Raw genomic sequence first — 26,545 nt, 5'->3', positions numbered from 1 at the left:
CTATGGACTGTGACATAGACCGAGACATCTGAGTTGCCCATTCCGGCGTGGCCTGTGACACTGAAGCGTCAGTAGGGACTCCCTGGGGTTCTGACCCAGAGTTCTGGATGCAGTCCCGGCAGTGCGGATACGTGCTGCCACTAGGGAGCGTGGCTTTGCAGGCTGTACAGAATGCATAGAAACATTCCTGCCTGGTTCTCTTCCTTGAGCCCGGCATAGTGCACAGAGGCTGGCTATTAGGGATCGTACAGGGGTGGCTACGCAGAGGGAACCCACAGAGGGCCTTCTAGGAAATATGGATTCACAGCTGAGTAATGAGAACCCAGCTGTGAGCTTACCCCACCGGTGTGCCCCTAGGTCCAGCGCCGACAGATCCAAGTTCTGTGCCCCCCGGAGACCACTGTGATGCTCCTCTCCTGGATCTCATCCAGAAAAAAAAAAAAAAATGGCCACCGGGGCTGAGGAGAGGGAGGAGGGGGCGGAGAGCTGAAAAGGGCGCGCTGGGCTGTGTAAAAACGCGCCCTTTCTGCTTCAATCCGCCCCTTCTATGACACTCCAGCGTGTCATTTTGGTCATCCGGGGGGCGGGGAAAAGGCGGCGGCTTCAGCTAGGCCGAAGCCGCGGCCTAAATTAGAAGCCTGATGCCCAGGAGGGCTCCAGAGCGGCGCGGTAGTCCGGGGGGGGGGGGGGGGGCGGATTTGTACCAGAATGGTCGACTGGATAGCGGTGGGGGTAGCGGTTTTTGTATGGGGTGCCCCTGAAGCGCTATGGAGCCGCTGCTGTTGCAGAGATAGGGATGCAGAAAAACCCTGTCTCTGCTGTGCCATCCAGTCCGCACCCTCCCCCGGCCCCAACAGGATCCCTCAGCCAGCCTGGGGTCCCTGGAAGCTGCGAAATGCTGCCTGATCTCCGACCCTACCTGAGGCGTCTCAACCTAATACCCCCTGCGGGGGATTAGGGAGGGTGCGTCTGTCACCGTCAGGGGGTCTTCATCCTCGCCTCAACCTCAACCCAGACCCCTTAAAGGGGTTGGGGAAGGAGGGGGGTCTCGACCTCGAACCAGGACCCGAGGGACTGGGGAGGGAGCGACATGGGGAAAAACCACCTCGACCTCAACCGGGTACCCCTAATAGGGGACCGAGGAGGGAGCCATGCCGGGAGTCTCGCTGGAGACCCACTTTTCTTCATCTGTATTTCCGTGAAAAAAAAGGAAAAAAAAAAAACGGAAGAAAAAAGGTGTGCCTCCTTGCGACACTAAGCAAAAACTGGAGAAGGCTGACTCCGTCCAGGGGTGTATACTGCAGAGGAGGAGCCAAATTTAATCTTTTTTAGATTATGCATAGTGTCGCCTCCTAGTGGACAGCAGCATAAGACCCAAGGTTCTGTGTCCCCCAATTAGGCGACAGAATAAAAAAGCAGCATGTCACTTCTTTTGTGCGGTTTTGCTGCAGTTTTCCACCTACTCCATTCTACAAATCCGCAGGTGGAAGACCGCAGTGGAAAAATCGCACAAAAACGGCAGTAAAACCACAAAAAAAAAAAAGGAAGAAATTGGCAGAAAAAATGCAGGTCATTTGACCTGCAGCTTTCTTAAAATCTGCGCAGAAAAATCCGCGGGAGGATCCGCACCGTGTGCACATAGCCTTAAATTAATTGTCTGACATTTTAGACAGCCTTGAATCCTGAATCGAGTTATCAGCCCAAGCAGAGATGGTCATCTGTAGACATTGCTGGGGTTCCTTATCAGTACAGAATTGAGGCGGGGTGTGATCAGATGTGTAATATGGCATGCGAAAATACGGATCCTCGTTTCTCTGGCTTTCCAGAAGGAGAATCAGGCAGGATCTGCTAGTGTCTGCTCACCGATCCTTCCCGAATATGGACAACTAGGACAATGATTTGCTTTGACTGGTTCACTCCTCTCTATGCTCTGTCCACATTCACTATCATGCACAGCACATGCTTGCTGGGACCTGTAGTCATTTTCCTTGCATTAAACAACAGTTCTTAATATGGATAAAAAAAAAGGAATGCATCGAAAGTGGCAATACCATACCGTTCCCTGTTGATAAAAGTGTGGGGCCAGTTCCAGCAGCCATGCCGACTCTACAGCAGTCACATCCCGCATGTAATATTTGTTGGTCTGGATCACCTCACTAAACAGCACCCTACAGGGTAAAAAGAGGACATGCATTGTTAATATCAGAATGTGCAAATGATCCACAATTCACCTTTTACATCCCACTCATTCCAGTGGGCGGTGCCACTCTATATTTACCCGTTCTGCAGTGATAACTTGCCATTCATGCACGTGACCACTGCAGACAATCACTGCTTTCAGTGGTCTTGTGCCATCCATGCTGCAGTCATAGGCCTGTTTCATACTTACGTTGTTCCCGTCAGTTGGCATCCGCCAAAAAGGCGGATAACGGATCCGTGTGCATCGAGACACTAACGGGTGCCACCGGACCGTTGCTTTGACGGGGTCCGCTGATGTAGTAATGTTAAAGGAACCGCAACCAAAAAGTACCGCCGTGGGCTGCGGGATTGGGAAGAAACCGGGTCAGGACGAGATCGGATAGATAGATAGATAGATAGATAGATAGATAGATAGATAGATAGTTTCACCTGGTTGGCATTTAGGGTTAACTTTCTGGCAAAGCCAATTCCAGCCATGCGCACTGTAGAAATGCGGATCCGGCAAGCAAAAAAAATGTTGCAGTGTCCGTCCTGCCATGTCAGCGGACACTAAAATTTTGGCGGATCCATACAAAAACGGATCCAACGGAGGACCATCCATCAAGATCCGCCGTTAATGCAAGTCAATGGGGGGAAAAAACGGATCCACCAACAAAAATGGCAGATCCGTTTTTTTTTTTTTTTGCAAAACGGCGGATTCTGACTGATGGTGAAAGACGGATGTGTGAAAGAGGCTATAGCGGAGGTCAGTAATTGGCTGCAGTAGTCATGTCCGCAGGGACTGCATGTTATCACAGCAGGAAACTACCTCAATGGTCACTTGTATTCCCAGGGGCCTGCCAACTGATACTGACTTATCCTCAGAGCTGTGGGGAAATGACTGACCTATCTCTTAGTATTTATTCACACATCAGTATTTCATCAATGTTTGTATGCCAAAACCAGGAGCATCTCCAAAACACAGGACAGGCGTCAGTCTTTCAATTATCGTTTTTCTCTGTTAGTTCCACTCCATGTTGAGGTATACAAACAGTGAATAAGTCCTTAGTCATAAGGCATTGAGATGGTAAAAGCCACTAATATTAAATCTTCTCTAGTGTTGAATAGGTTTCAAACAATTCTACTATTGCAAACTATGCTATAATACGTTATACCCCGACAAACTCACCAGCTGGGGGGCTTCTCTGCGTATAGAACAGATGTTGGGTGTATATGTAACTCATGGCCGTCTCTTACCGTCCTTAAAAGAAACAAAGAAAAATTGAACATAAAATGTAATTATACAAGGCAACAACATTCACAATGCCGGATCACTGAGGAATAACAATTGACTAATGCGAAATTAGATATCCCGAAGATAGTAAGGCAGCACATATAAAAACAATGACATTTATTATTTTCCTTACATGCAAACATGATCAAGCTGATATATGACCCTTAAGCCACATTCACACGCTCAGTATTTGGTCAGTACATTAACTCAGTATCTGTAAGCCACAACCAGGAGTGGGTGATAAATACAGAAGTGGTGACGTGTTTCTATTAGGCCAAGTGCACACTGTTCAGTATTTGGTCAGTATTTTACCTCAGTATTTGTAAGCCAAAACCAGGAGTGGGTGATAAATACAGAAGTGGTGACGTGTTTCTATTAGGCCAAGTGCACACTGTTCAGTATTTGGTCAGTATTTTACCTCAGTATTTGTAAGCCAAAACCAGGAGTGGGTGATAAATACAGTAGTGGTGACGTGTTTCTATTAGGCCATGTGCACACATTCAGTATTTGGTCAGTATTTTACCTCAGTAACTGTAAGCCAAAACCAGGAGTGGGTGATAAATACAGAAGTGGTGACGTGTTTCTATTAGGCCAAGTGCACACTGTTCAGTATTTGGTCAGTATTTTACCTCAGTATTTGTAAGCCAAAACCAGGAGTGGGTGATAAATACAGAAGTGGTGACGTGTTTCTATTAGGCCAAGTGCACACTGTTCAGTATTTGGTCAGTATTTTACCTCAGTATTTGTAAGCCAAAACCAGGAGTGGGTGATAAATACAGAAGTGGTGACGTGTTTCTATTAGGCCATGTGCACACATTCAGTATTTGGTCAGTATTTTACCTCAGTAACTGTAAGCCAAAACCAGGAGTGGGTGATAAATACAGAATTGGTGACGTGTTTGTTTCTATTAGGCAATGTGCACACTGTTCAATATTTGGTGAGTTTTTTACCTCAGTATTTATAAGCCAAAACCAGGAGTGGGTGATAAATACAGAAGTGGTGAAGTGTTTCTATTAGGCCACGTGCACACGTTCAGTATTTGGTGAGTTTTTTACCTCAGTATTTATAAGTCAAAACCAGGAGTGGGTGATAAATACAGTAGTGGGGACGTGTTTCTATTAGGCCATGTGCACACTGTTCAGTATTTGGTGAGTTTTTTACCTCAGTATTTATAAGCCAAAACCAGGAGTGGGTGATAAATACAGAAGTGGTGACGTGTTTGTTTTAATACACTTTTCCTCTGATCGTTTCAGTCCTGGTTTTGGCTTACAAATCCTGAGGTAAAAAACTGCCAAATACTGAATATGTGAATGTGGCATAAGGCTGATTATATGAGTGCCAATGCATTGATTTATAATTTTTCAAGGCATCCTCGTGAATCCTAACACCCCTCATGGGATAGGACACACACCAATGTGGCATTTATAGCATGTCATATTATTTATATACGGTACCTAAAATACTGAAAATGGAGCATCTCTCTAAAGGGCTTGTCAACCATTGGGTACAATATTTATTTGAAGAGGACCTTTCATAAGGATTAGCATGTTACACTGGCCACACCATGGAATAATGGCTGCAGAGTTGACAAAAACATAGATTTTATCTTTATGCGTAAATCTCTGTTGCGGAGATATTAGCATAAATTATAATTTAAATTTAGCAAACGAGGCACTAGCAGAGATTCTTCTCTCAGGATGGTTACCTTTTCTCTTGCATGATACTGACCAAACATAAGCAAGATGTGTCATGCAATGGAAAAAGAAAAGAACACGTCCCCATAGATGGTCAGACCCAGCTTTCTGCCATGAAACATGTAATGACACACAGCCCTGCTCGCTTCACTGATCTCACTGCAGGCAACTCATGTAATTACCTGCGAGGGGAGTACAGCAAAGTTGTGGGTCATTACAAATACTTCTCGCAGTTCTCATTTCATGGCAGTCAGTGTGGGGGGGAAACAAGGTACATTTTTAACGGCAGATGCAAGTTGGGGGGTCTCTGCTGCATTGGACTAATTATAAATATTGAAGCGGTTCAATTTGATCATTTTCACTCTATAATTACCTGTAGACGCCTGTAGAATGAAGCTTGGCAGCATTGGCAAAAAATCCAGCCACTATACAACGTAAAATAGGGTCTGGATCCCCTAGACATGGCATAAAATAATGTTATTAAGTACAGATAAATTACAGACATCAATATTCATTAAAATACACTGAGCCGATCCCAAGACAAACCCAACAGAAAGGTTTCTTCTACACATACACTGATCTCTGGTATTCTACAGTGAAAGCACAAACAGTGGTCCTGAGATCGCCCCCTGTGCCAGCCCTCGCACACACTTTGCACATCTCCCATTCACTGCTCACCTTCACTAGAGATCTTGGGGACTTTAAATTTGCTAAGCAGCTTTTTAAGTTGTTCCCGCACTGTGACCGCTCTGATAAGCCCCTTGTAATTGAGAAAGTGCTGCTGACACCACTGTGAGCTCTTGTTAAACTGCAAGAAGTAGATATTTTACTAAAAAATACAATATAAAATGAAATAGGAGATTGACTCCAGAGTTTGTAGTTTCCATGAGGAGTAAGAGATGTGGATAGGAGGTTTGGAATTTTAGATTTAGGCTATGTGCCCACGTAGCGTTTTAAAACGCACACTGAAAACCGGACTCCTTCCCAGAAATCGCGCGTTTTTTTCCGCAAGATTTCACCGCGATTTTACCGCGATTCTGTTCGCGATTTTCTCAAGCACTTTCCAAGCGATTTGAAGCATCGCTTGGAAAGTGATTGACAGGTTCGTCACACTCGTCAAACATAGTGTTTGACAAGTGTGAGCAGCTTTTTACTATTGAGGCCGCCTATGCGGCCTCAATAGTAAAAGATAGAATGTTAAAAAAATCGGGGTATATTTACCTTCAGACGTCCCGCGCTGCCATCCCGGGCCTCAGCGTTCCCAGCGATGCCTTGCGAGACCTGTGATGACGTTGGTCTCGCGTTACTATAGCGATCTCGCGAGACAGCTAGAGTCACGCGAGACTACGTCATCACAGGACCTTGCCGCAAGGCATTACTGGGAACGCTGTGGCCCGGGATGGCAGCGCGGGACGTCAGAAGGTAAATATACCCCGTTTATTTTTTATTCTTTTTTTTTACAGGGGTATGGTACCCAGGGCCTGGAGGACAGTCTCCTCTCCTCCACACCGTGGGTACCAACCGCACATGAGACGCTTAACTTCCCGCATGGTGGGCATAGCCACATGCGGGAAGTAAGCGATTCTCATGCATTCCTATAGGTGCGGAATCGCGGCAATTCTTTGCGATTCCGCACAAAAGAATGATCATGCTGCGATTTTTTCCGCGATGCGATTCCGCCGCGGAAAAAAGCGCAGCATGTGCGGAATGCCATAGGAATGCATGGGGGGGTTCTGTACACGATTTTTAAACGTTTTTGCGCCGAAAATCGTGGCAAAAACGCTTAAAAATCGCATCGTGGGCATACAGCCTTACTGTTAGCAGCAAAAAACAACGCAATCACATTAGATGGCCGGCATGTACTAAATTAATATGGCTGTCAACTTTCTCCAACTGTAGTAGCTAATTCCTGAAGGTTTGTAAAGCAGGACCCATGGTAATCAGCAATTGTCTTTGAACAAAAAAAACAATTGATGTTTTCATGGAAGTCATGAGACAATTCAATGAAGACTTTACAAGAGGTTGTCCACTACTTGACGTGACATCAATGCCGGCTGCAATTGGGGTCACGTGATGCCAAGTAAGCGATCAGCGATAGCGCCGCTCACAGACACAGATATCAACAAGAGGTATTTACAAAAATACTTCTTTGCATGGTTTCAGTCATTGGGGGCATGGCAGAATGTCGTGACCAACCACTTTAAATATCACTTCTAATCACCAAGGAAAATTGCAGGATGTGAATAAGCTGCCCTATACAGACAGCCATAGGTACTGACCTATTCAAGGTAGGAGAAGCTCCGATATGTACTTGAAAGTCATCTGGTTGCTCACTTAATGCATTGAAAACTATACATAATGTACCTTGTCAATACAGAAATCAAAGGAATACATTATCCCTTACCTTAATAAAAGCCTCAAACACGTTTAACATGGTCAGGTGGTCTCCCTCCTCCACAGCAAACTTTCGATGTTCTCTTGTCTGTGAGCAGAAGTTATGAAAAGGATCAGTAATGAAAAATACAGAGAAAAGAAACACTAAGAAAACTCAGGCCTTCTGCTCTGTCTGTAATCATCTTTTCACACCCAAACAGACTTTATAAAAGGAACCCCTCATCAGTTCCTCTTTCACATGTAATCGGTAAACGGGGCTCAAACTAACATATTGTACACTAAAACTGGCACCACTTTGGGTCATGTAATGGCTCTATGTAAGGGCACAAAAGGATTTTTGGTACAAACCATTAAATCTCTTTCTTGGAGCCTTCATTGGGGGACACAGGTAACCATAGGTGTGTATGCTGCTGTCGCTAGGAGGCTGACACTAGGCAAAAAATAGTTAGCTCTTCCTCAGCTGGGCACACCCACTGATTGGCACAAACCTCTTCAGTTAGTGAAAAAACAGTAGGAGAAGCAACGAAGTACTGTACACAGGCCTAACAGAGGCATTCAGGTCCAACATAGGCACAATCTAGGGAGGGTGCCGTGTCCCCCAATGAATGCTCCAAGAAAGAGATTTTACGGTGAGTACCAAAAATACTTCTTTATCGCTTCATTGGGGGAAACAGGTAACCATGAGATGTCCTAAAGCAGCCCCAAGGGAGGGAACAGAACAAACATGCTCAAATCAAGTTGGGCGACTGGCAACCGCCACTTCCAGCACCTTTATAGCTAGGTAAGCATCAGCAAAGGCATATGTATGTACCCTGAGAGACAAAAAAGCGCCCAACACGCTATACCAAAAAATGGGCGGTAACCTAGAAATATAAACCGCCATTACAATAATCATTCCACTCCATACGTACTTGTAGCCAAGAGAAAAAAGGATTAATGGATTCAAAAATTAGTAAAAAAAAATACAAAAGTTTTTATTAAGCACATGCACAGACAAATAACATGTAAATAGCAAAATTGCAAAAAGTCATGAGACACAAACAGGACAGATCACATATAGTGCATAGATGTTACATAGGTGACAGGCAGAACCACCCATAACAACAAATAGTTTTGCCGAAATAGGCATATAATACAGAGGGTGAGCATGCCACAGAATATACTAGTAATAAAGAGATAAGATGCCGCTGGTAATGGCGGTAAGTTAGCTCTGGACTTGGTCGTCTGTGCACCTCTTGGTAAGCTGCCTGCATCCACCTTTACATATATCAATCATGGTTTTGTGGATTTTTGTGCGGAGCTAACTTACCGCCATTACCAGCGGCACCTTATCTATTTATTTCTAGTATATTCTGTGGCAGGCTCACCCTCTGTATTATATGCCTATTTCAGCCAAACTATTTGTTGTTAAGGGCGGTTCTGCCTGTCACCTATGTAACATCTATGCACTATGTGTGTGCTGTTGTGATTATGGTCATTTTGGGGCACAGTTATATTTCCCCTTCCCTGGTCTGTCCTGTTTGTGTCTCATGACTTTTTGCAATTTTGCTATTTACATGTTATTTGTCTGTGCATGTGCTTAATAAAAACTTTTGTATTTTTTTACTAACTTTTGAATCCATTACTCCTTTTTTCTCTTGGCTATACGTATGTACCCTGTAGAATCTTGTGAATGTATGACGGGATGACCAGGTAGCAGTCTAGCAAATCTGGGTTGCAGAGGCCTAACGGCGAACAGCCCAGGAGGTACCCACCACATAGGTGGAATGAGCCCTTACCCCTGGATGTGGTGGTCTATTGTTAACTCGAAAAACCTCAAGTATAGCTGACTGGATACAGCAGGCGATAGTAGACTTGGAGGCAGGGAGATCCTTATGACAAACCTCAGGAATGACAATGAGGGCATCAGATCGTCTGAAGGATGCTTTCCTTGAGAAGTAGAGATGTAAGGCTTGACTAGGTCCAGCTTGTGGAAAGACCATTCCAGGAGATGAACAGGAGACGGACAGAAGGAAGGACAATATCCTCATTGATATAGCCGATGAGCTTTGTGCCAGTCGGTAAGGCTAGTTTCATACTAGCATTTTTTAGTACTACGCTTCGTGCGCAATAGAAACGCATGCAAAAAACACATCATGCGTTTTGCATGCGTTTGCGTTTTTTAGGCGCATGCGTTTTAACCAGTTTCTAGCCATGTTAACTCTTAAAACGCATGTGATTTCAAACGCAGGCACTCCCATAGACTGTAATGTGTTATTTTTGCGCATTCCGTGCGCAAGCGTTTTTTGACGCCGTCGGACGGACCCAAAAATGCAACAGATATTTCCCTTAAAAACAATATTTTAATTCCTTGCTATATTAAAAAAGCACCTATCCCAATGTGTAGGGTAATGCAAAAACCCAACACACAAAATACAAAATTGCCTGCAATAACCCTGCAGTATACCTAACTGACTCCTTGCTTGCCGTGGAGGCACCCTAAGAGACGATTTTTTGGCGCCCCCACTCAACGTGGACTATCCCTCTCTCCCCTATTATCACCCTATAAATATAGGGGGGAAAACAATATAGCAAAGAAAAGAAATGAAAGGAATAGATCCTTACACAATATAAAACATTTACTTTGGTAGGTTCACTACCCAGGATTAGCAGACAGCAAAACAAACAAAAAGCCAAAACATAAAAGAAAAAGGCCACTAGTTGCCACATTGACACGATTCTAATAAAAGGATGTTTAAAGACACAGCGGCATATTCATATCCTATAGGCAACAATATCCCCCATCGGTCAATATCTTATTCATATTTGATGACGCCAACAAAATAGCTACTCAATCATAGGGACAACCAAAGCCTTTAAATAGAGCAAAATACAATGGTATAAATAATTAGGACTTAGCGTATGTTCAGGCCACCCCGACGCGTTTCCCCGTTTGCACAGTTCATCAGGACGAATGGATAGTATCGATACCGGATGCCATGATGATGCTAGGCATAACCGGCATTCATACACAGGGGATTTAAATAACCCCCGTTCAATCAATCCCATTATCAGGCTCCGCCTACCTATAATCGGCGGTATCACACTTGGGTCATGCGGTTACTACATGCTCCACTTCCCCTACACCTGCGGTCCATGCTGGCGTGCATTCCACACCTCAGCCCCAAGCGCTCCAGAGAGTCACAGGACGCGCTCAGATCACGTGACCAACGACACTTCCGGTTTCGGAGATCCTGCACTCCGGTCATGTGAACAGTCACTTCTGTTTTTAATAGTTCACAACTTCATAAAACAGCGATCGTATACAGCGGAGTCTCTCATCTAGCTCGGCTCATTGATGTAGCTCAGATTTATACAATATCAGTAACAAAAAATAGATAAAGTCTGATAGATATACGTGTGGATAACAGATAACAATAATAACCTCACAAGATATTAACCATATTCAATAGACCTCCCCTTTAAGGGTTAATATACAATCTAGTTATATCTTAAAAAGGAGAAAAAAAAACAACATGGGTATCCATATGATGATATATATTTAGCCGAAATAGTTCATTTTCAGGGAGTAGAGCATGCCTGATTTTCTTCCAAACAAATATACAGTAAGAGAACCAGAAATTATTAAGATACAGAGTCCCACAATCAGGCGCATGTTAAAGAAATCCAAATACATGCAGAGTATGCAGTTTCTCGACACAAATCCATCAACAAGTAAAGGTAATACCCAAACCAGGGGTCCAAAAAAACAGCACAGTCAGATGTTTAAATAAAGCAAGCATATGACAGACACTCATTCAAACCCCTCAGGGTAAGGGACTGTAGCCTGAATATCCATTCAGCCTCTCGTCTTTGTATGGTTTTATCCAGATCCCCCACTCTTATTTTGGGTTTGACCAGTTCTATCATACTGAATGTGATCTCACTCAAGCGTCCATCATGTACTTCATTCATATGTCGGGCCACCAGAGTATCTCGTTTATTTTTGATGTCACATATATGCTCACCCACCCTAACCCTCAACTCCCTTATGGTCTTACCAACATAGTCCATGGGGCAGGTGCAGGAAGCTTTATAAACGAGGCCCGAAGATCTACAATTTCCAAAGGCCCTGACAGTAAAAACCCTGCCACTCGCCAAACTACTAAAGGTTTTCCCTTGACACATCCTGTCACATCTAGAACAATTCCCACATCTAAAAAAAACCCAAAGGTTTTCTGTCTAACCAGGTCCCTGGTTTTTTAGGTCTTAGGTACAGGCTATGGACAAGCTGGTCTCCTATTGACCTCCCCCTTCTATACGTCACGCTTGGTTTAGGGGGACACAAATTTTTTAAGATTCGGATCTGCCAACAAAACACCCCAGTGTTTCTTAAGGGTTTGATAAACTCTCTCAGATTGACCATCGTATGTTCCAATCAACCTGACTACATTGGATCCACAGTCCCTATTATCTCTTTTCCTCAGAAGAGATTGCCTATCGGCAAAGAGGGCCTCATTATATGGGCCATCCAAAACTTCACAGGGGTAGTCTCGAGCTCTAAACCTGTCATATAGTTCATCCGCCTGCCTTCTAAAGGTACCAGAGTCACTGCAGTTCCTTCTTATGCGCATAAACTGCCCCTTTGGTATACCCTTTTTAAGGGGAACTGGATGATGGCTTGTCCATCTCAAAAGATTATTAGTAGACGTGGGATTACGATATGTACAGGTCCTGATACTCCCATCAGGTTCTTTAGAAATTGTTAAGTCAAGGAAATTTATACTTCTGTCATGATGCTCAGAGGTAAATCTGAGTCCAATCTGGTTAACATTAATAGTCTCCACAAATCGACGGAACTCAACCTCTGGGGAAGACCAAAAGACCAAAATATCATCAATATATCTGGCCAAGAGGCTGATATACTGGTTCCACCACTCATCTCCCTCTCCAAATATATGGGTTTCTTCCCACCAGCCCAGGAAGATGTTAGCGTACGTGGGGGCACAAGGGCTCCCCATCGCAGTACCCCTGAGCTGGTGGAAGTACTCCCAACAAAGAAGAAGTAGTTATGTGTAAGACAAAAAAACAGAAGTTCTTCAATAAAAGTATTATGTCTCCGACCGTCAATTGCTCTAGTTTGCAATAAATGATTGATAGTTCTCATCCCACATGCGTGGGGTATGCTACTGTACAGTGCTTCCACATCGATGGAGGCCACCCATGTGTCAGCACTCACAGTGATTCCCTCTAGCAAACTCAGGAGGTGTAGAGTATCACGAACATATGAGGGAAGTGATGTCACAAACGGCCTAAGTACTTTATCAAGGTATATGCCACTATTCTGTGTTAATGAATCAATCCCGGCTACAATCGGGCGTCCCTTTAGTGGCACCAAACCCTTGTGAACTTTAGGGAGTGCATAGAAGGATGGTACAATGGAATTATTTGGTAGCAGAAATTTCCATTCATTTTTAGACAACAAACCCTCCTCCCTAGCTTCTGTCAAAATGCTCACAAGGTCCTCTTGATATATTAAGGTTGGGTCTCTTTTTAATTTCTCATATGTCCCTGGTTCTAATAGTAGTGATCTACACATTCCCAGGTAGACATGATGATCCATGATTACCAGGTTATCGCCCTTATCGGAGGGCTTTATTATGATATCATTATTTCTTTCCAGTTTTTTTAGTGCCTTCCCTTCTCTTGTTGACAAATTTGACATATTCTGATTGTTATTACATGGGATTTTACACAAATCCGCCTCCAGTAGCTTAATGAATATGTCCACACTCTTGGTATCATTCATTGGCGGCATCCTTGTACTCCTATTTTTCAAATCAGTAAAGGGGCCCTTTCCTCTTTTAATCTCATTCTCCCTTAACAGTCCTGTTAGAGCTTGTAAACCAACCAAATCCTCCTCCGACAGTCCAAGTCTTTTACATTGTTCTAAGTCATTTTTCTGAAAAAATAATTTCCATTTCAGATTTCGTCCGAAAAGGTTTAGATCTTTCACCCATTGGAAACAATTGAAGGAGCCCGTCGGTACAAAATTCAAACCTTTCTGAAATACAGCAAAATCATTAGTCACAGTATACGAAGATAAATTTATAATCTGGCCTTGATCTACAGTTGTCTTTTTCTCAGGTCGTACCCCAATGATGGGCCTCGATCCAAAAAAGACTGTGCAGGTGTAGATGAGGACGATACATAGGCCCCAGTATTTTGATAATTGCTCCTCCCTCCTCCACTTCGCCTGTGTTGGTCCCCTGAGCCACGCCATTTGCCTGCCCCTCCCACGGAGACTACCAAAACTATTCTCTGTACGTTCTGTATCCGATGTATCGATACCAGATGAGGATATCTCAACTATAGGTTTAGGCTGGTACTCGTACGCTCTATTCGCTTTAAATTCACTAATATCACGCAAAAACTGGTTGTATTTACGATCTTTCAAAGTTGATTGAAATTTTTCCACAGATGTCTGTATAATGTCCTCCCTTCTAACAAAATCGGGATCAGATTTTTGTTTGAGCTTTTTCAATCAGACCAGTCAATTTCTTAGTAGATTCCTCAAATAGCTTTTTTTCCCTCAGATAGGAGGAGCTGCATAAAACGAATTGAGGACTCAATAGATTCCTTTGTCCAGGCTGCAAGAAAATTGGGGTTTGAGGTTCGTGGTGATGGTTGTATACCAATACGGAATCCTTTCGGTACAATCTTATTTTTTATATAGCTCTCAAGGTCCTTGATTTCCCACCATGACTTTATATTATCTTTATAAGCCAAATATAGCTCTTTAAAAATTATTCTAAGTGACGGATTATCAGTACTGTCTAGGGACGCTGCACTGGTACAGAACACCTGGTTTGCATCCTGTACCCATAAATCAGTGTTGATGGGTGCCGATAAGAGGCTTGCCATACCCTCTTACAAATCAAAAAGTCTTACTTAAACAAATTTGGTCTAGGAAAAGCAACCTCCACGGCATGGAAGGAGTCAGTTAGGTATATTGCAGGGTTATTGCAGGCAATTTTGTATTTTGTGTGTTATATAGGGTTTTTGTATTACCCTACACATTGGGTTGGGTGCTTTTTTAATATAACGAGGAATTAAAATATTGTTTTAAAGGGTAATATATGTTCACTATATGATTGATTTTTCCTAGACCAATTTTGTTTAAGACCCAAAAATGCAACAGGTTGCGTTGGGCGCACACTACAAAAACACGCATGGGCACGAAAACGCATACAAACGCGTGCAAACGCTAGACCATGCGCCCGCCATGTGAAACATAGGGGCGCATGGACGCGCATGATGCGCTGCGGTAAAAAAAACCCTAATGTGAAACTAGCCTAATTGTACCCTGCTGAGGAGGAGCTAACTTTTTTGCCTAGTGTCAGCCTCCTAGCGACAACAGCGTACACCCACGGTTACCTGTGTCCCCCTACTGAAGCGATAAAAAAATGACACACATCTTCCTTTTCATTCTAGTGTCGTTCTGGGCACTTACCGCTACAGCTTTCTGGTTTGAAGGAACCACAAACACATTCTGAATTTGCATCATTGCTGCAATGCTTAAAATTTCAGCAGAACATCCAAAATTACCTGTGATTGGAAAACAATACATTCACCTTGAGACTGATAACGAAAGTAATCTGCCCACAGAGGTCACGTACATAAGCAAGACACAGAAAATAATTATTTCCATGTTGGATGTGCAACGGTTAACCACAGTTGACCAGGTCCATTGCCATTTTGTTTCATCCATCAAGACATTTCATATTCTGTCAGAAATATTTTCAGATAACTATAAATGCTCACTTAAAACTTACCAGACTCCAGCAGCATCTTGGCAAACATTGGGTTCAGTGGGAACTCTGCCATTCTCACACCAAGGGGCTCAGTCAAACGACAGTGCTTGTCCAAACCTAATAGAGAGAAGGAAATACTTAACTTTCAGCAAAAATCGAAATACTGAAGGGTTTAAAGAAATGAATAAATTACTATAATATGATAAGAAAATATATATGTACTGTACAAATATATATGTACACAAATGCATACATATACACACAGCTCAAAAAAATAAAGGGAACACAAACAACACAATGCTATTCCAAGTCAATGACACTTTTGTGAAATCAACCTGTCCAGTTATGAAGCAACACCGACTGTGAATCAATTTCCCCTGCTGTTGGTGCAAATGAAACAGACAACAGGTAGAGATTATAGGCAATTAGCAAGACAACCCTAATAAATAAAATTAGTGGTTCTGCAAGGGCTGACCACAGACCATTTCTCTGTTCTCATCTTTTTTGGCTGTTTTCATTTTGTCACTACTCTCACCCCTAAAGGTACAGTAGCATGAGGCAATGTCTACAACCCACAGAAGTTGCTCAGGTAGTGCAACTCAGGATGGCACATCAATACGAGCTGTGACAGGAAGGGGAGGTGTGTCTGTCAGCAGTGTCCAGAGCATGGAGCAGAGACCAGGAGACAGGCCAGTACACCAAGAGACGTGGAGGGGCCGGAGGAGGGTAACAACCCTGAATCAGGACCGCAACAACCCTGAATCAGGACCGCTGCCTCCTCCTTTGTGCAAGGAGGAACAGGAGGAGCAGTGCCAGAGTCCTGCAAAATGACCTCCAACAGACTCCATGAGGGTGGTATGATGGCCTGACGTCCACAAGTGGGTGTTGTGCTTACAGCCCAACACAGTGCAGAGCGACTGGCATTTGCCAGAGAACACCAAGATTGGTAGACTCTACATTGGTGCACTGTGCTCTTCACGGATGAGAGCAGGTTTACACTGAGCACGTGACAGAGTCTGGAAACGCAATGGAGAATGTTCTGCTGCTTGCAACATCCTACAACATGACCGGTTTTGGCAGTGGGTCAGCAATGGTGTGGGGATGCATTTCTTTGGAGGGTCACATAGCCCTCTATGTGCTAGTCACAGGTACCCTGTCTGCCATTAGGTACTGGGATAAGATCCTCAGATCCACTTTGAGACCATATGAAGGTGCAGTGGGCCCTGGGTTCCTTCTATTGCACGACAATGCTAGGCCTCATGTAGTTGAAGTGTGTCAGCATTTCCTGCATGGTGAAGGTATTGATGCTATGTACTGGCCTGCCTGTTCCCCAGACCTGAATCCAATCGAGCACATCTGGGACATCATGTCTCATTCCATTCACCAATGCCACGTTGCACTACAGACTGTACAGAAGTTGACTGATGCGTTAATCCAGGTCTGGGAGGAGATCTCTCAGGAGAACATCCGTTGCCTCATCAGGAGCATGCCCACGCGTTGTAGGAAGGTCATGCAGGAATGTAGAGGCAACACACACTATTGAGTATCATTTCCTTCTCTTGAGGCATTTCCACTGAAGTTGGATTAGCCTGTAATTTGATTTTCCACTTTGATTTTGAGTATCATTCCAAACTCAGACCTCCATGGGATATTAAAAATGATCAATGTAACTCAAAATTATGTTTAATTGTTCTCAATACATTTCTCTATGTAATGAATAAAGATCTGCATCTAGAATATTTTATTCTGTGATATCTAGGATGTGGTATTAGTGTTCATTTCATTTTTTGGAGCAGTGTATACACACACACACACACACACACACACACACACACATTTGTACAAATAATACGTAAAATATATTTATGTATATACAGTACATACATACATACACACAATGTTTCAGTCATATAAATAATTAGCAACTAACGGGAACAAAATCCCATCATGGTGAAGCAGAAAAGCATTGAAAGACCAAATACTAAGATCAATACTCGTAGTTTCTAGGTTTCCCTCCACAGACACTGTTCCCTGTGTAAGGCCGCATTAACACATTCAGCATTTGGTCAGTATTTTACATCAGTATTTGTGACCAAATACTGAACGTGTGAACGTGGCCTAAACATGAAAAAAGCTGAGTACAGACCTTAGATAGACTTGCAGTTCAAATCAGCTACTTAGACAGAATGAACTAGGCAGACAAGCCAGCACTTACAGCATGGTGTTAAAGGGAACCTGTCACCTGACAAACCACAGGCAGCACGAGTCAGAACCTGGCTGCATGACAGCATTTCAGAGAAAATATACTTTAATCATCCTCTCTCAGCACCACTCCAGAAGACTGACAGATCACACCCATAGGGAGACTTGTCAACTCAAGCAGTGCTGGGACAAGCCGGCCAGGGGCAGAAGTGGACTAGTCTTGTCTCCAGGTATAGTCCCCGGCCAGATCTTTAAAGTATATGCTCTCTGAAATATAAAAAAATATATATATCTGGCAGCAACGATGGAGTTCAGGCTATGATTAATGCTGCCCATGGCTTGGGCAGCATGACTCAGGTGACAAGTTCCTTTCAATTTAGAATGAAGTACAGTAGAAAGATTCAGAACTTTACAAAGGCTGATTAAAAATGAAGTTGAGTTACTTTCTGTAATTATACTTTAACTTCTCTGCCATGCTTCAAGGATACATTTGCAGCACTGCCTGAAAGTGCTTCATCTGCTGGACTACACTACCGGCTCATACATTATAATGCATATATTAGGAGGGCAGCACGGTGGCTCAGTGGTTAGCACTACATCCTGGGTTCAAATCCCACCAAGGACAACATCTGCAAGGAGTTTGTATGTTCTCCCCATGTTTGCGTGGGTTTCCTCCGGGTTCTCCGGTTTCATCCCAAGACATACTGATAGGGAATTTAGATTGTGAGTCCCATCGGTGCATGATAATGTGTGCTCATACATTATAATGCAGCTTGGCTAATTTGTTTCATTTTTCTTGCTTTATCCTGACTAATCCCTGTATTATTAGCATTTATTCAGCCTGCACAGCACTGATGGATATAATAGTATAGAAAATAACTTTACCAAACTGCAGTAAAGTAGTAACACCATATGAGTGGAGCTGGCTGAATCCGGGAAAATAATTCTAACCATTCATCAGAAACAGCTACCTAGCAAATTACATATTAGCATGTTCTTAATGGCTGATAATCAACCAAGCACAACTGTATAAGAATGTAAAAGGAGTTAGTGCTTTGCACCTTGTCACCCAGTTTGCAACATATAACAATAGCAGTTGAGATCTTAAAGGAGTCTTCCAGGCTTTGGTCAAAAAGTTACTCTAGGCTACAGTAGATTGCTGAATCGTGATAGTGTGTGCTGCACATGTTGCCTGGATTCCACAATGAGAGTGTGTGATCATATGACAGAATGTAAGCAATTGAATACATGTGGTCACTAGTGATGAGCAAACGTGCTCAGATAACAACTTATACTCGGGTGCTAAGTGAGTCACTTTGGCATGATCGAAAAATATGTTTGAGACCCCGCACCTGAATGTATTGCGGCTGTCGAACAGCCGCAAGACATGGAGCCGAGCACAAGTGTTATCCGAGCACTTTCGCTCACCACTAGTGGCCACATGAACGCCGACTTACATACAGTAATGGCAGACTTTTGTCCCAAACATGGAGAACCCTTTTAAGAAATCATAAGAACATAAGAAAAAATATCTACAGACACTGACAATAAGTGCAAGTTTGAAATCAGCAGCACATTCATTTCACTCTTTGTAACAGCAAAATCCGAATGTAAAACATGCAAACCTTGCGGCAACAAATCCGCGGTGTGGATGTACCCTAACACTATGCGCACACGCTGCGGATTCACCTGCGGGTTTTTCCACGCGGAACCGTAGGTAAAACCGCAGGTAAAGTGACCTGCGGTTTTCCCCTGCGGTTTCACCCCTTTACTATGTTAAAGGGGTGAAACCGCAGCGGAATCCGCAGAAACAATTGACATGCTGCGGTTTATAAACCGCAGCAAAACCGCGCGGAAAAAACCGCAGCGTGAGCACAGCGGTTTTTAAAACCCATAGGGTAACATGGTACTGTAACATTATACAAAAAAAAACACGGCACTCCAGAGAAAAACAGAGGAGAATTGGTGCTCAAGTAAGGTTTCCAATCCATAGACATATACAAAAATACTTGGCTCTCAAAATCGGAGAAGCAATTTTTTCTTTATTGTGCATCCAGACAAAAATAGACTCACTCCTCTCACGGCGGCACCCTGGATTGGTTCAGCGGCCTCTTGGCGCTGCAGCCCCTTGCAGATACTGCTCCATACAGCGCGGCTTCTCTCTCCCTAAGGCCTGCTTCATCCAGTCATATTGTATCCAGCCCCTTTGATAGACTCGAGCTCCAGTCGCATAAAATAAACAGCATTATAAGATTTCATTCCTGCCTTAGGATATCTTTTACCCTACTGTATCTCTTACAGTCTACTCTAAAAGAAACAAAAAGACCTTTCTGATGAAGGTCCGTTGTTGGACCGAAAATGTTCAATATGCTGTGAGTCTATTTTTGTCTGGATGCACAATAAAGAAAAAATTGCTTCTCTGATTTTGAGTGCCAAGTATTTTTGTACGTATATGATACTGTACCATGTCTGTGGAACTGCTGCAGTTCCGCAGGGCCAAAAACGCTGCGGAACCGCAGCAGAATCCGCAGCGTGTGCACATAGCCTAAGGCTATGTACCCACGTGCGGATTTTTCCGCGGCAATTCCACAACTCCCTGCCGTGGTAAATATGCGAAAAATCCGCATGCGGATTGACAGGTTGGTCACACTCGTCAAACATAGCATTTGACAAGTGTGACCAACTTTTTTTTACTAGTAAGGCTGCCTATGCAGCATCAGTAGTAAAAAGATATGTTAAAAATAATATAAAAAAAAAAAAAAAAAAATTTCGGGATCTTCTCACCTTCCGGCGTCCGCCACAGCCTTCCCGGTCCTTGCGATGCCTTGCGACAATGACCCCAGATGACGTAGCATCTCGAGACTGGTCATTGTCGCAAGGCATCATTGGGAACGGGTCTTCCCAGGAGCATCGCTGAGGCCGGAGGACGCCGGAAGGTGAGAATATCAACGATTTTTTATTTTAGTTCTTTTTTTTAACCAAGGATATGGTACCCAGGGCCTGGAGGAGAGTCTCTTCTCCTCCAGACCCTGGGTACCATCCGCACATTCTCCGCAAAAAGGATGAGCCTGCTGCGTATTTTTTCGAGATGCGATTTAGCCGCGGAAAAATACGCAGCATTAGCACAGCATGTGCGGAATGCCATTGAATTCAATTGCTTGCTCATTTTATGTGTTTTCTCAGTGTTTTTTTTGCGGCAAAAACACATAAAATCCGCGAAAAATCCGCACGTGGGTACATAGCCTTAATCATGTGTCACAAAGAAGAGAAGTCTCACCTCCTAATGCATAAAGCAGCTCCAGGGCCTGGACCATAGACTGGGCTGGCGGTGGCTGGAAAAGGAAAAAGAGAAGGTACTGAACACATCTACATGATCATAGTAAAGGTCATTATATAGAAATGTGAGATACAGCATAACACAGAGAATTTAGGTAAAAGGGGGATGGTCATCCAAAACAAGCCATATCAAAATGGCCTGATCAGCTGATAACATGGCAGCTCCCGTATTAGCATGGTTGTCATTTTACCCCCTTGGCATCACAGCTGGTCTTTGTCTCTGGCTTTTTTTAATTACACTTTCCAAGAGTCATAACTTTATTTTTTTCCGTGACAGTCATATGAGGACTTGTCTTTATTTGGGACGAGTTGCATTTGTATGGACTCTGAGTCAATTGTGAGACAAGGACAATACCAATGTTTGTCGTTGTATTTGTTATTTTGGTGAAGGTGGAATTAGGCAGAGCCACTGCCTGACAGCCACATAGGCGAGGGAGCGCCAAATGAAGCCATGACAGCACAACACCTTATTGCATGCCTTTTGCATCCCTCCACTTTTGAGAAACATTTTTTCCTCTTGTTACAACAACTAAATGACTTTGTGAAAAAGACCCTGGAAGGGTCTAAACCTTTAATTTTGTCGCTCAGTTCATAGTAATATGGTGAAAGATAATAAAACGCCACACCAATGACTGAAAGAGAAGGTACTATATACAAAGTGATTTTTGGAGATGGCTACGGCGCCATTTTGATTGAAAACAACTTGATAGTGACGCACAATGCATCACTAACAACACATTGGGTATAGTTTAGGTGCTAAAAATTACGTGACAGGTTCCCTTTATTACTGATCATATTGTTCCCCAATTTTAATGAAAATCTTTGAGTCCATAGTCTCTTCACTCACCGACAAGAAGTGGAAGCGCAGGACATTGTCAATACCCAGGGCTTTGAGTTGTAGGATCACAGGTGACAGGTTACTCCTTTGCATCTCGGGGACAGTGGAAGGGGGCAGCTTCTCGAAATCCTCCTCTAGGAGCGACAAATAGAGACATCAGCAACGTAAATTTAAGAGATGTTCACTCCTGACATATGTAGTTGGCAGTAGTCACTAATTTATCTCATGTCCTATGATGTAAAGGACATCATTAAAATGACCTCAAACGCAATGTGACCCATCAGTGGAGGACATTGCTGACTCCTAATCTCAGAACACTACAGATTTCTAAACTGAAAATGATTTAACACAATTCCTTTTGGTGCCATTATGGTATTCAAGTAAAAATTCTGACAGCGTTCTAAGAAAATCAATAGGAAGTGGGCGAGGATGATCAGAAGCAGATCACTCAACCGTAACCAAGGGGTTCAAGCTCACTATAGCGAGACTGACGTTCCTACTGTGATCTCTGAATACATCAGGATTAGCGATGAGCGAACGTGCTCGGGTAATGTATGTGTTATCTGAGTGTCTTGGGCGTGCTCGTATATTATGTTTGAGTCCCGGCGGCTGCATTTTTTGCAGCGGTTATACAGACACAACACGTGGGGATTTCCTAACAAACAGGCAATCCACACAAGTGTTGATGCTGTCTACTGCCACAAATCATGCAGCCGCGGAGACTCGAACATAATATACGAGCGCTGTCAGATGCTCGCATAACACCCGAGCATAATCGGATAAAACGTTATCCGAGGACGTTCGCTCACCACTAATCAAAATATCATTCCACTGGATTGCTCAGTCTTAACTTTTCTTTTTTACCAGTCAACCATGGAGCAGTTTTGAAATAGTCACTTGCCCAATTACACATTACTAATGTATTAGGGTGCATCATTGCTGTGAGGGCTCCTTTTCAGCATATTCCTTGACTTATTGGTATAATAACAGTGAGAAGCTGAATCACAATGGATACACCCTTGAAATTTACTCATAGTACTGTAACACATAAGGAAAACTGGGCCATCATCAAGGACATGCATGATGTGCTGACTGGCCCATCATCAAGGACATGACGTGCTGACTGGGCCATCATCAAGGACATGATGGGTTAAAATCCAACTGTCATAAGGAGGGGGCAGTAATTAGTATATCATTTATAATCTCCGGATGCAATTGGAGGTAGAACTGGAAAAATAAGGCTACGTTCATGATTTGGTGAGGTTTTTCATGTTGCAGATTTGCTGCACCATTTCTGCACTGGTTATGGAAATTAGGTTACTTGCACTTTTTCATTACGATTTTTAGTCTTTTGTTTTTACTCGCGTTTTTAGCGCATTTTTGACGTTGATTTTTTTTTCCGTATTTTGGTGTATAATGTTTTAAATAAAGTTGCTTTGTTTTTGATACTTCCTGGTATTTGGCTTTGACAAAACTTTATTAACATAGTCATGTGTGGACTAAATTTGCTTTTCAGCTGCTGCTTTTTCGCACTTACTCATTGCTTTCTATGGGTGAAAAAAACGCTGTTAAAATGCTGACAGAAGTGACACGCTGCAGTTTGCAAAATTGCAGTTTTCCAATTCAGTCAGGAAGAAAAAAAACAATGTGTATGCAAGAGATTTCTGAAAATCCCATCACTTTTGCTGGTCCTCTAAAACTCAGCTTAAAATTTTCATTAAAAAAAAACGCAGGAAAATTGCAACGTGTGAACATAGCCTAACACCATTTCACCTGTAGTAGCCTCGCAGGCAGAATGAACACATTAGCAACTCTGCAGATTACAGCTACTCACTGGAGGGGGTCAAGGATGACGCCTTGTCACCAGTTTATCACCATGTGGCCCTTACAGGCCATTTTAGGCTATATGAGAACACATTATTTTAGACTACATAGGTCTATAAGGTGTATAGACCCGGTTATCATTCACCCCACCATAAAAACTTACCAGTGATAATGCAATGAACCAAGCTGCCAGACAGCACTAATAAAGGAACACTACAACTCCCAGCTTGGAGCAGGCACTCTTAGGCTATATTTACAAGGTGTTTTTTCCCAGGCATTTTTGGAGCGAATTTGATCTAGAAAAAGTCTCAAAAGACGCTTGAAAGACTCTTCCTATTCAGTCCTAGTGAAAAACAGCATTGCTGTTTATATGTTCAGTCTTTTTTATTAGCCACAGGTTTCCAAAGCCGCCAAGCATTTAAAAGTAGTGAGTGATTCATTCCTCAGCCATCTCCAGTAGGAAGTCAGTCAATGGGACGGTTACAAAATACTACTACGTGTCCTCGCTGCTACTAATACAGAGCCCTGTACACGGGACACTTTAGGAGCCCACCATCTATCGCAATGACTACTCCCCTCTGTTCAGTTCCTGGCCATGGTGTAAACTCAATAAGGGTTGAGGGATCTTGGGCACCCCAATACACGTACAGGTACCTTCTGTATGACACTGCATGCAGTTATAAAAAAAAATAAAAAAAAGGGCCCGCACACCTTCAGTACTAAATTAATGTGCAGGTAAGCAAAGAGCGCAGAAGCCATCCAACCATGTCAAGGTGTACCTAAATATGGATGCTCCCTCCAGGGCCAGGGCTTCTGACCATTATCTTCACATCCTTCCCAGACAAGGTTTTACATGCAAGCTAAGCCTAGTTTTCTTTTGCTCCTATTCAGATGAAGCTGGTTTGGCACACAGAAAAGTAGGACATTAGTGATAGGGACCATCCAGATTTAAGTACACCTTGACCTGGCTGTATGACTTTTGCGGTCTTTGATCAAAAAACACTAAGTACCTTTCGTTTTAAACGTTTATAGCAATAGTGGAGTTCACGTCTTCGTTAATCGCAGTGTGCTGATGCATCGTGTACATATATGGCTGCATTCAGTTGTCAATATAGCCCCTCAATGTATAATAAGGTTACAGTTAGGTCCATATATATTTGGACAGACATTTTTCTAATTTTGGTTCTAGACATTACCACAATGAATTTTAAACAAAATAATTCAGACGCAGTTGAAGTTCAGACTTTCAGCTTTCATTTGAGGGTATCCACATGAAAATTGGATGAAGGGTTTAGGAGTTGCAGCTCCTTAACATGTGCCACCCTGTTTTTAAAAGGGACCAAAATTAATTGGACAGATTAAATAATTGTAAATAAAATGTTCATTTCTAGTACTTGGTTGAAAACCCTTTGTTGGCAATGACTGCCTGAAGTCTTGAACTCATGGACATCACCAGACGCTGTGTTTCCTCCTTTTTGATGCTCTGCCAGGCCTTCACTGCGGTGGTTTTCAGTTGCTGTTTGTTTGTGGGCCTGTCTGAAGTTTAGTGAAATGCATGCTCAATTGGGTTGAGATCAGGTGACTGACTTGGCGACTCAAGAATATTCCACTTCTTTCCTTTAATAAACTCCTGGGTTGCTTTGGCTTTATGTTTTGGGTCATTGTCCATTTGTAGTATGAAACGACGACCAATCAGTTTGGCTGCATTTTGCTGGATCTGAGCACACAGTATGGCTCTGAATACCTCAGAATTCATTTGGCTGCTTCGGTCCTGTGTCACATCATCAATAAACACTAGTGACCCAGTGCCACTGGCAGCCATGCATGCCCAAGCCATCACACTGCCTCCGCCGTGTTTTACAGATGATGTGGTATGCTTTGGATCATGAGCTGTACCCATGCCTTTTCTCTTTCCATCATTCTGGTAGAGGTTGATCTTGGTTCCATCTGTCCAAAGAATGTTCTTCCAGAACTGTGCTGGCTTTTTTAGATGTTTTTTAGCAAAGTCCAGTCTAGCCTTTTGATTCTTGATGCTTATGAGTGGCTTGCACCGTGCAGTGAACCCCTCTGTATTTACTTTCATGCAGTCTTCTCTTTATGGTAGATTTGGATATTGATACGCCTACCTCCTGGAGAGTGTTGTTCACTTGGTTGGCTGTTGTGAAGGGGTTTCTCTTCACCATGGAGATTATTCTGCGATCATCCACCACTGTTGTCTTCCGTGGGCGCCCAGGTCTTTTTGCATTGATGAGTTCACCAGTGCTTGCTTTCTTTCTCAGGATGTACCAAACTAGATTTTGCCACTCCTAATGTTGTAGCAATTTCTCGGATGGGTTTTTTCTGTTTTTGCAGCTTAAAGGGAAGGTGCCGTGTTTTTTCATAATTTAATGTAAAAAAGAAAAAATAGTATAAAAAGATATTGTCCCCTAAGCTTGACTCAGTGGTGTGTATGGTTTTTTTTTTTTACTGTATTAACGCAGCCACTGGGGGCTGCCATCTTACCTTTCTGGCTGCTGAACGACACTTTCCAGGCCCTGGGCATAAGACACAAGAGTCGGCTGCCGACCTTATCTCTTTCATTGCATCTGCATCAGGAGTGAACTGGGCACGCCTCTGTGGGCAGCTCAATTCACAGCTGTAGTTGTGGCCAGGCGCCATCTTATTAGAGCCCAGTGCTTTCCATTTAGCTCCATTTACACTCTATTGCAAGCACTGTTATGTCGGATGCTGTATTGTGGATGTTCTCTGCACATACCAGCTGCAGGAGAGGGATACAGGACGAGCTCCTGGAGACCGAGCTGCTCTTTCCAAAACACCCGACCAGCTGCTGCCCCTGCTCTTGCAAAACATAGGAGGAGCTGCTCCCTGCTGTTTCAAAACACTTGGCAATCTGCTGGACATCTAATCCTCTCCTGTGTGATACTGACTGCGGAGTCGTGTATCTAATCCTATCCTGTGTGATACTGACAGCTGAGCCGTGTATCTAATCCTC

The 26,545-nt window shown here is 43.3% G+C and overlaps 1 protein-coding gene across 1 annotated transcript in view; it reads right to left on the bottom strand.

Moving 5' to 3' along the window:
- DHX35 (DEAH-box helicase 35) overlaps positions 1 to 26,545 on the bottom strand; it is an 84,334-nt gene that overhangs the window by 16,203 nt on the left and 41,586 nt on the right. The window contains exons 13-21 of the mRNA XM_073555352.1: positions 21,739 to 21,863; positions 20,833 to 20,887; positions 15,375 to 15,470; positions 15,053 to 15,147; positions 7,571 to 7,648; positions 5,845 to 5,974; positions 5,540 to 5,621; positions 3,368 to 3,439; positions 2,057 to 2,168 (exon numbers count right to left, since the gene is read on the bottom strand). Of these exons, the coding sequence (XP_073411453.1) occupies positions 2,057 to 2,168; positions 3,368 to 3,439; positions 5,540 to 5,621; positions 5,845 to 5,974; positions 7,571 to 7,648; positions 15,053 to 15,147; positions 15,375 to 15,470; positions 20,833 to 20,887; positions 21,739 to 21,863 (845 nt within the window). The remainder of the gene's footprint in view (positions 1 to 2,056; positions 2,169 to 3,367; positions 3,440 to 5,539; positions 5,622 to 5,844; positions 5,975 to 7,570; positions 7,649 to 15,052; positions 15,148 to 15,374; positions 15,471 to 20,832; positions 20,888 to 21,738; positions 21,864 to 26,545) is intronic.

Source organism: Dendrobates tinctorius, unplaced genomic scaffold, assembly GCF_039654945.1.
Source record: "Dendrobates tinctorius isolate UK_male_01 unplaced genomic scaffold, ASM3965494v1 ptg000223l, whole genome shotgun sequence".
NCBI classification, from domain to species: domain Eukaryota; kingdom Metazoa; phylum Chordata; class Amphibia; order Anura; family Dendrobatidae; genus Dendrobates; species Dendrobates tinctorius.
This window is presented reverse-complemented; position numbering and strand designations above follow the sequence as displayed.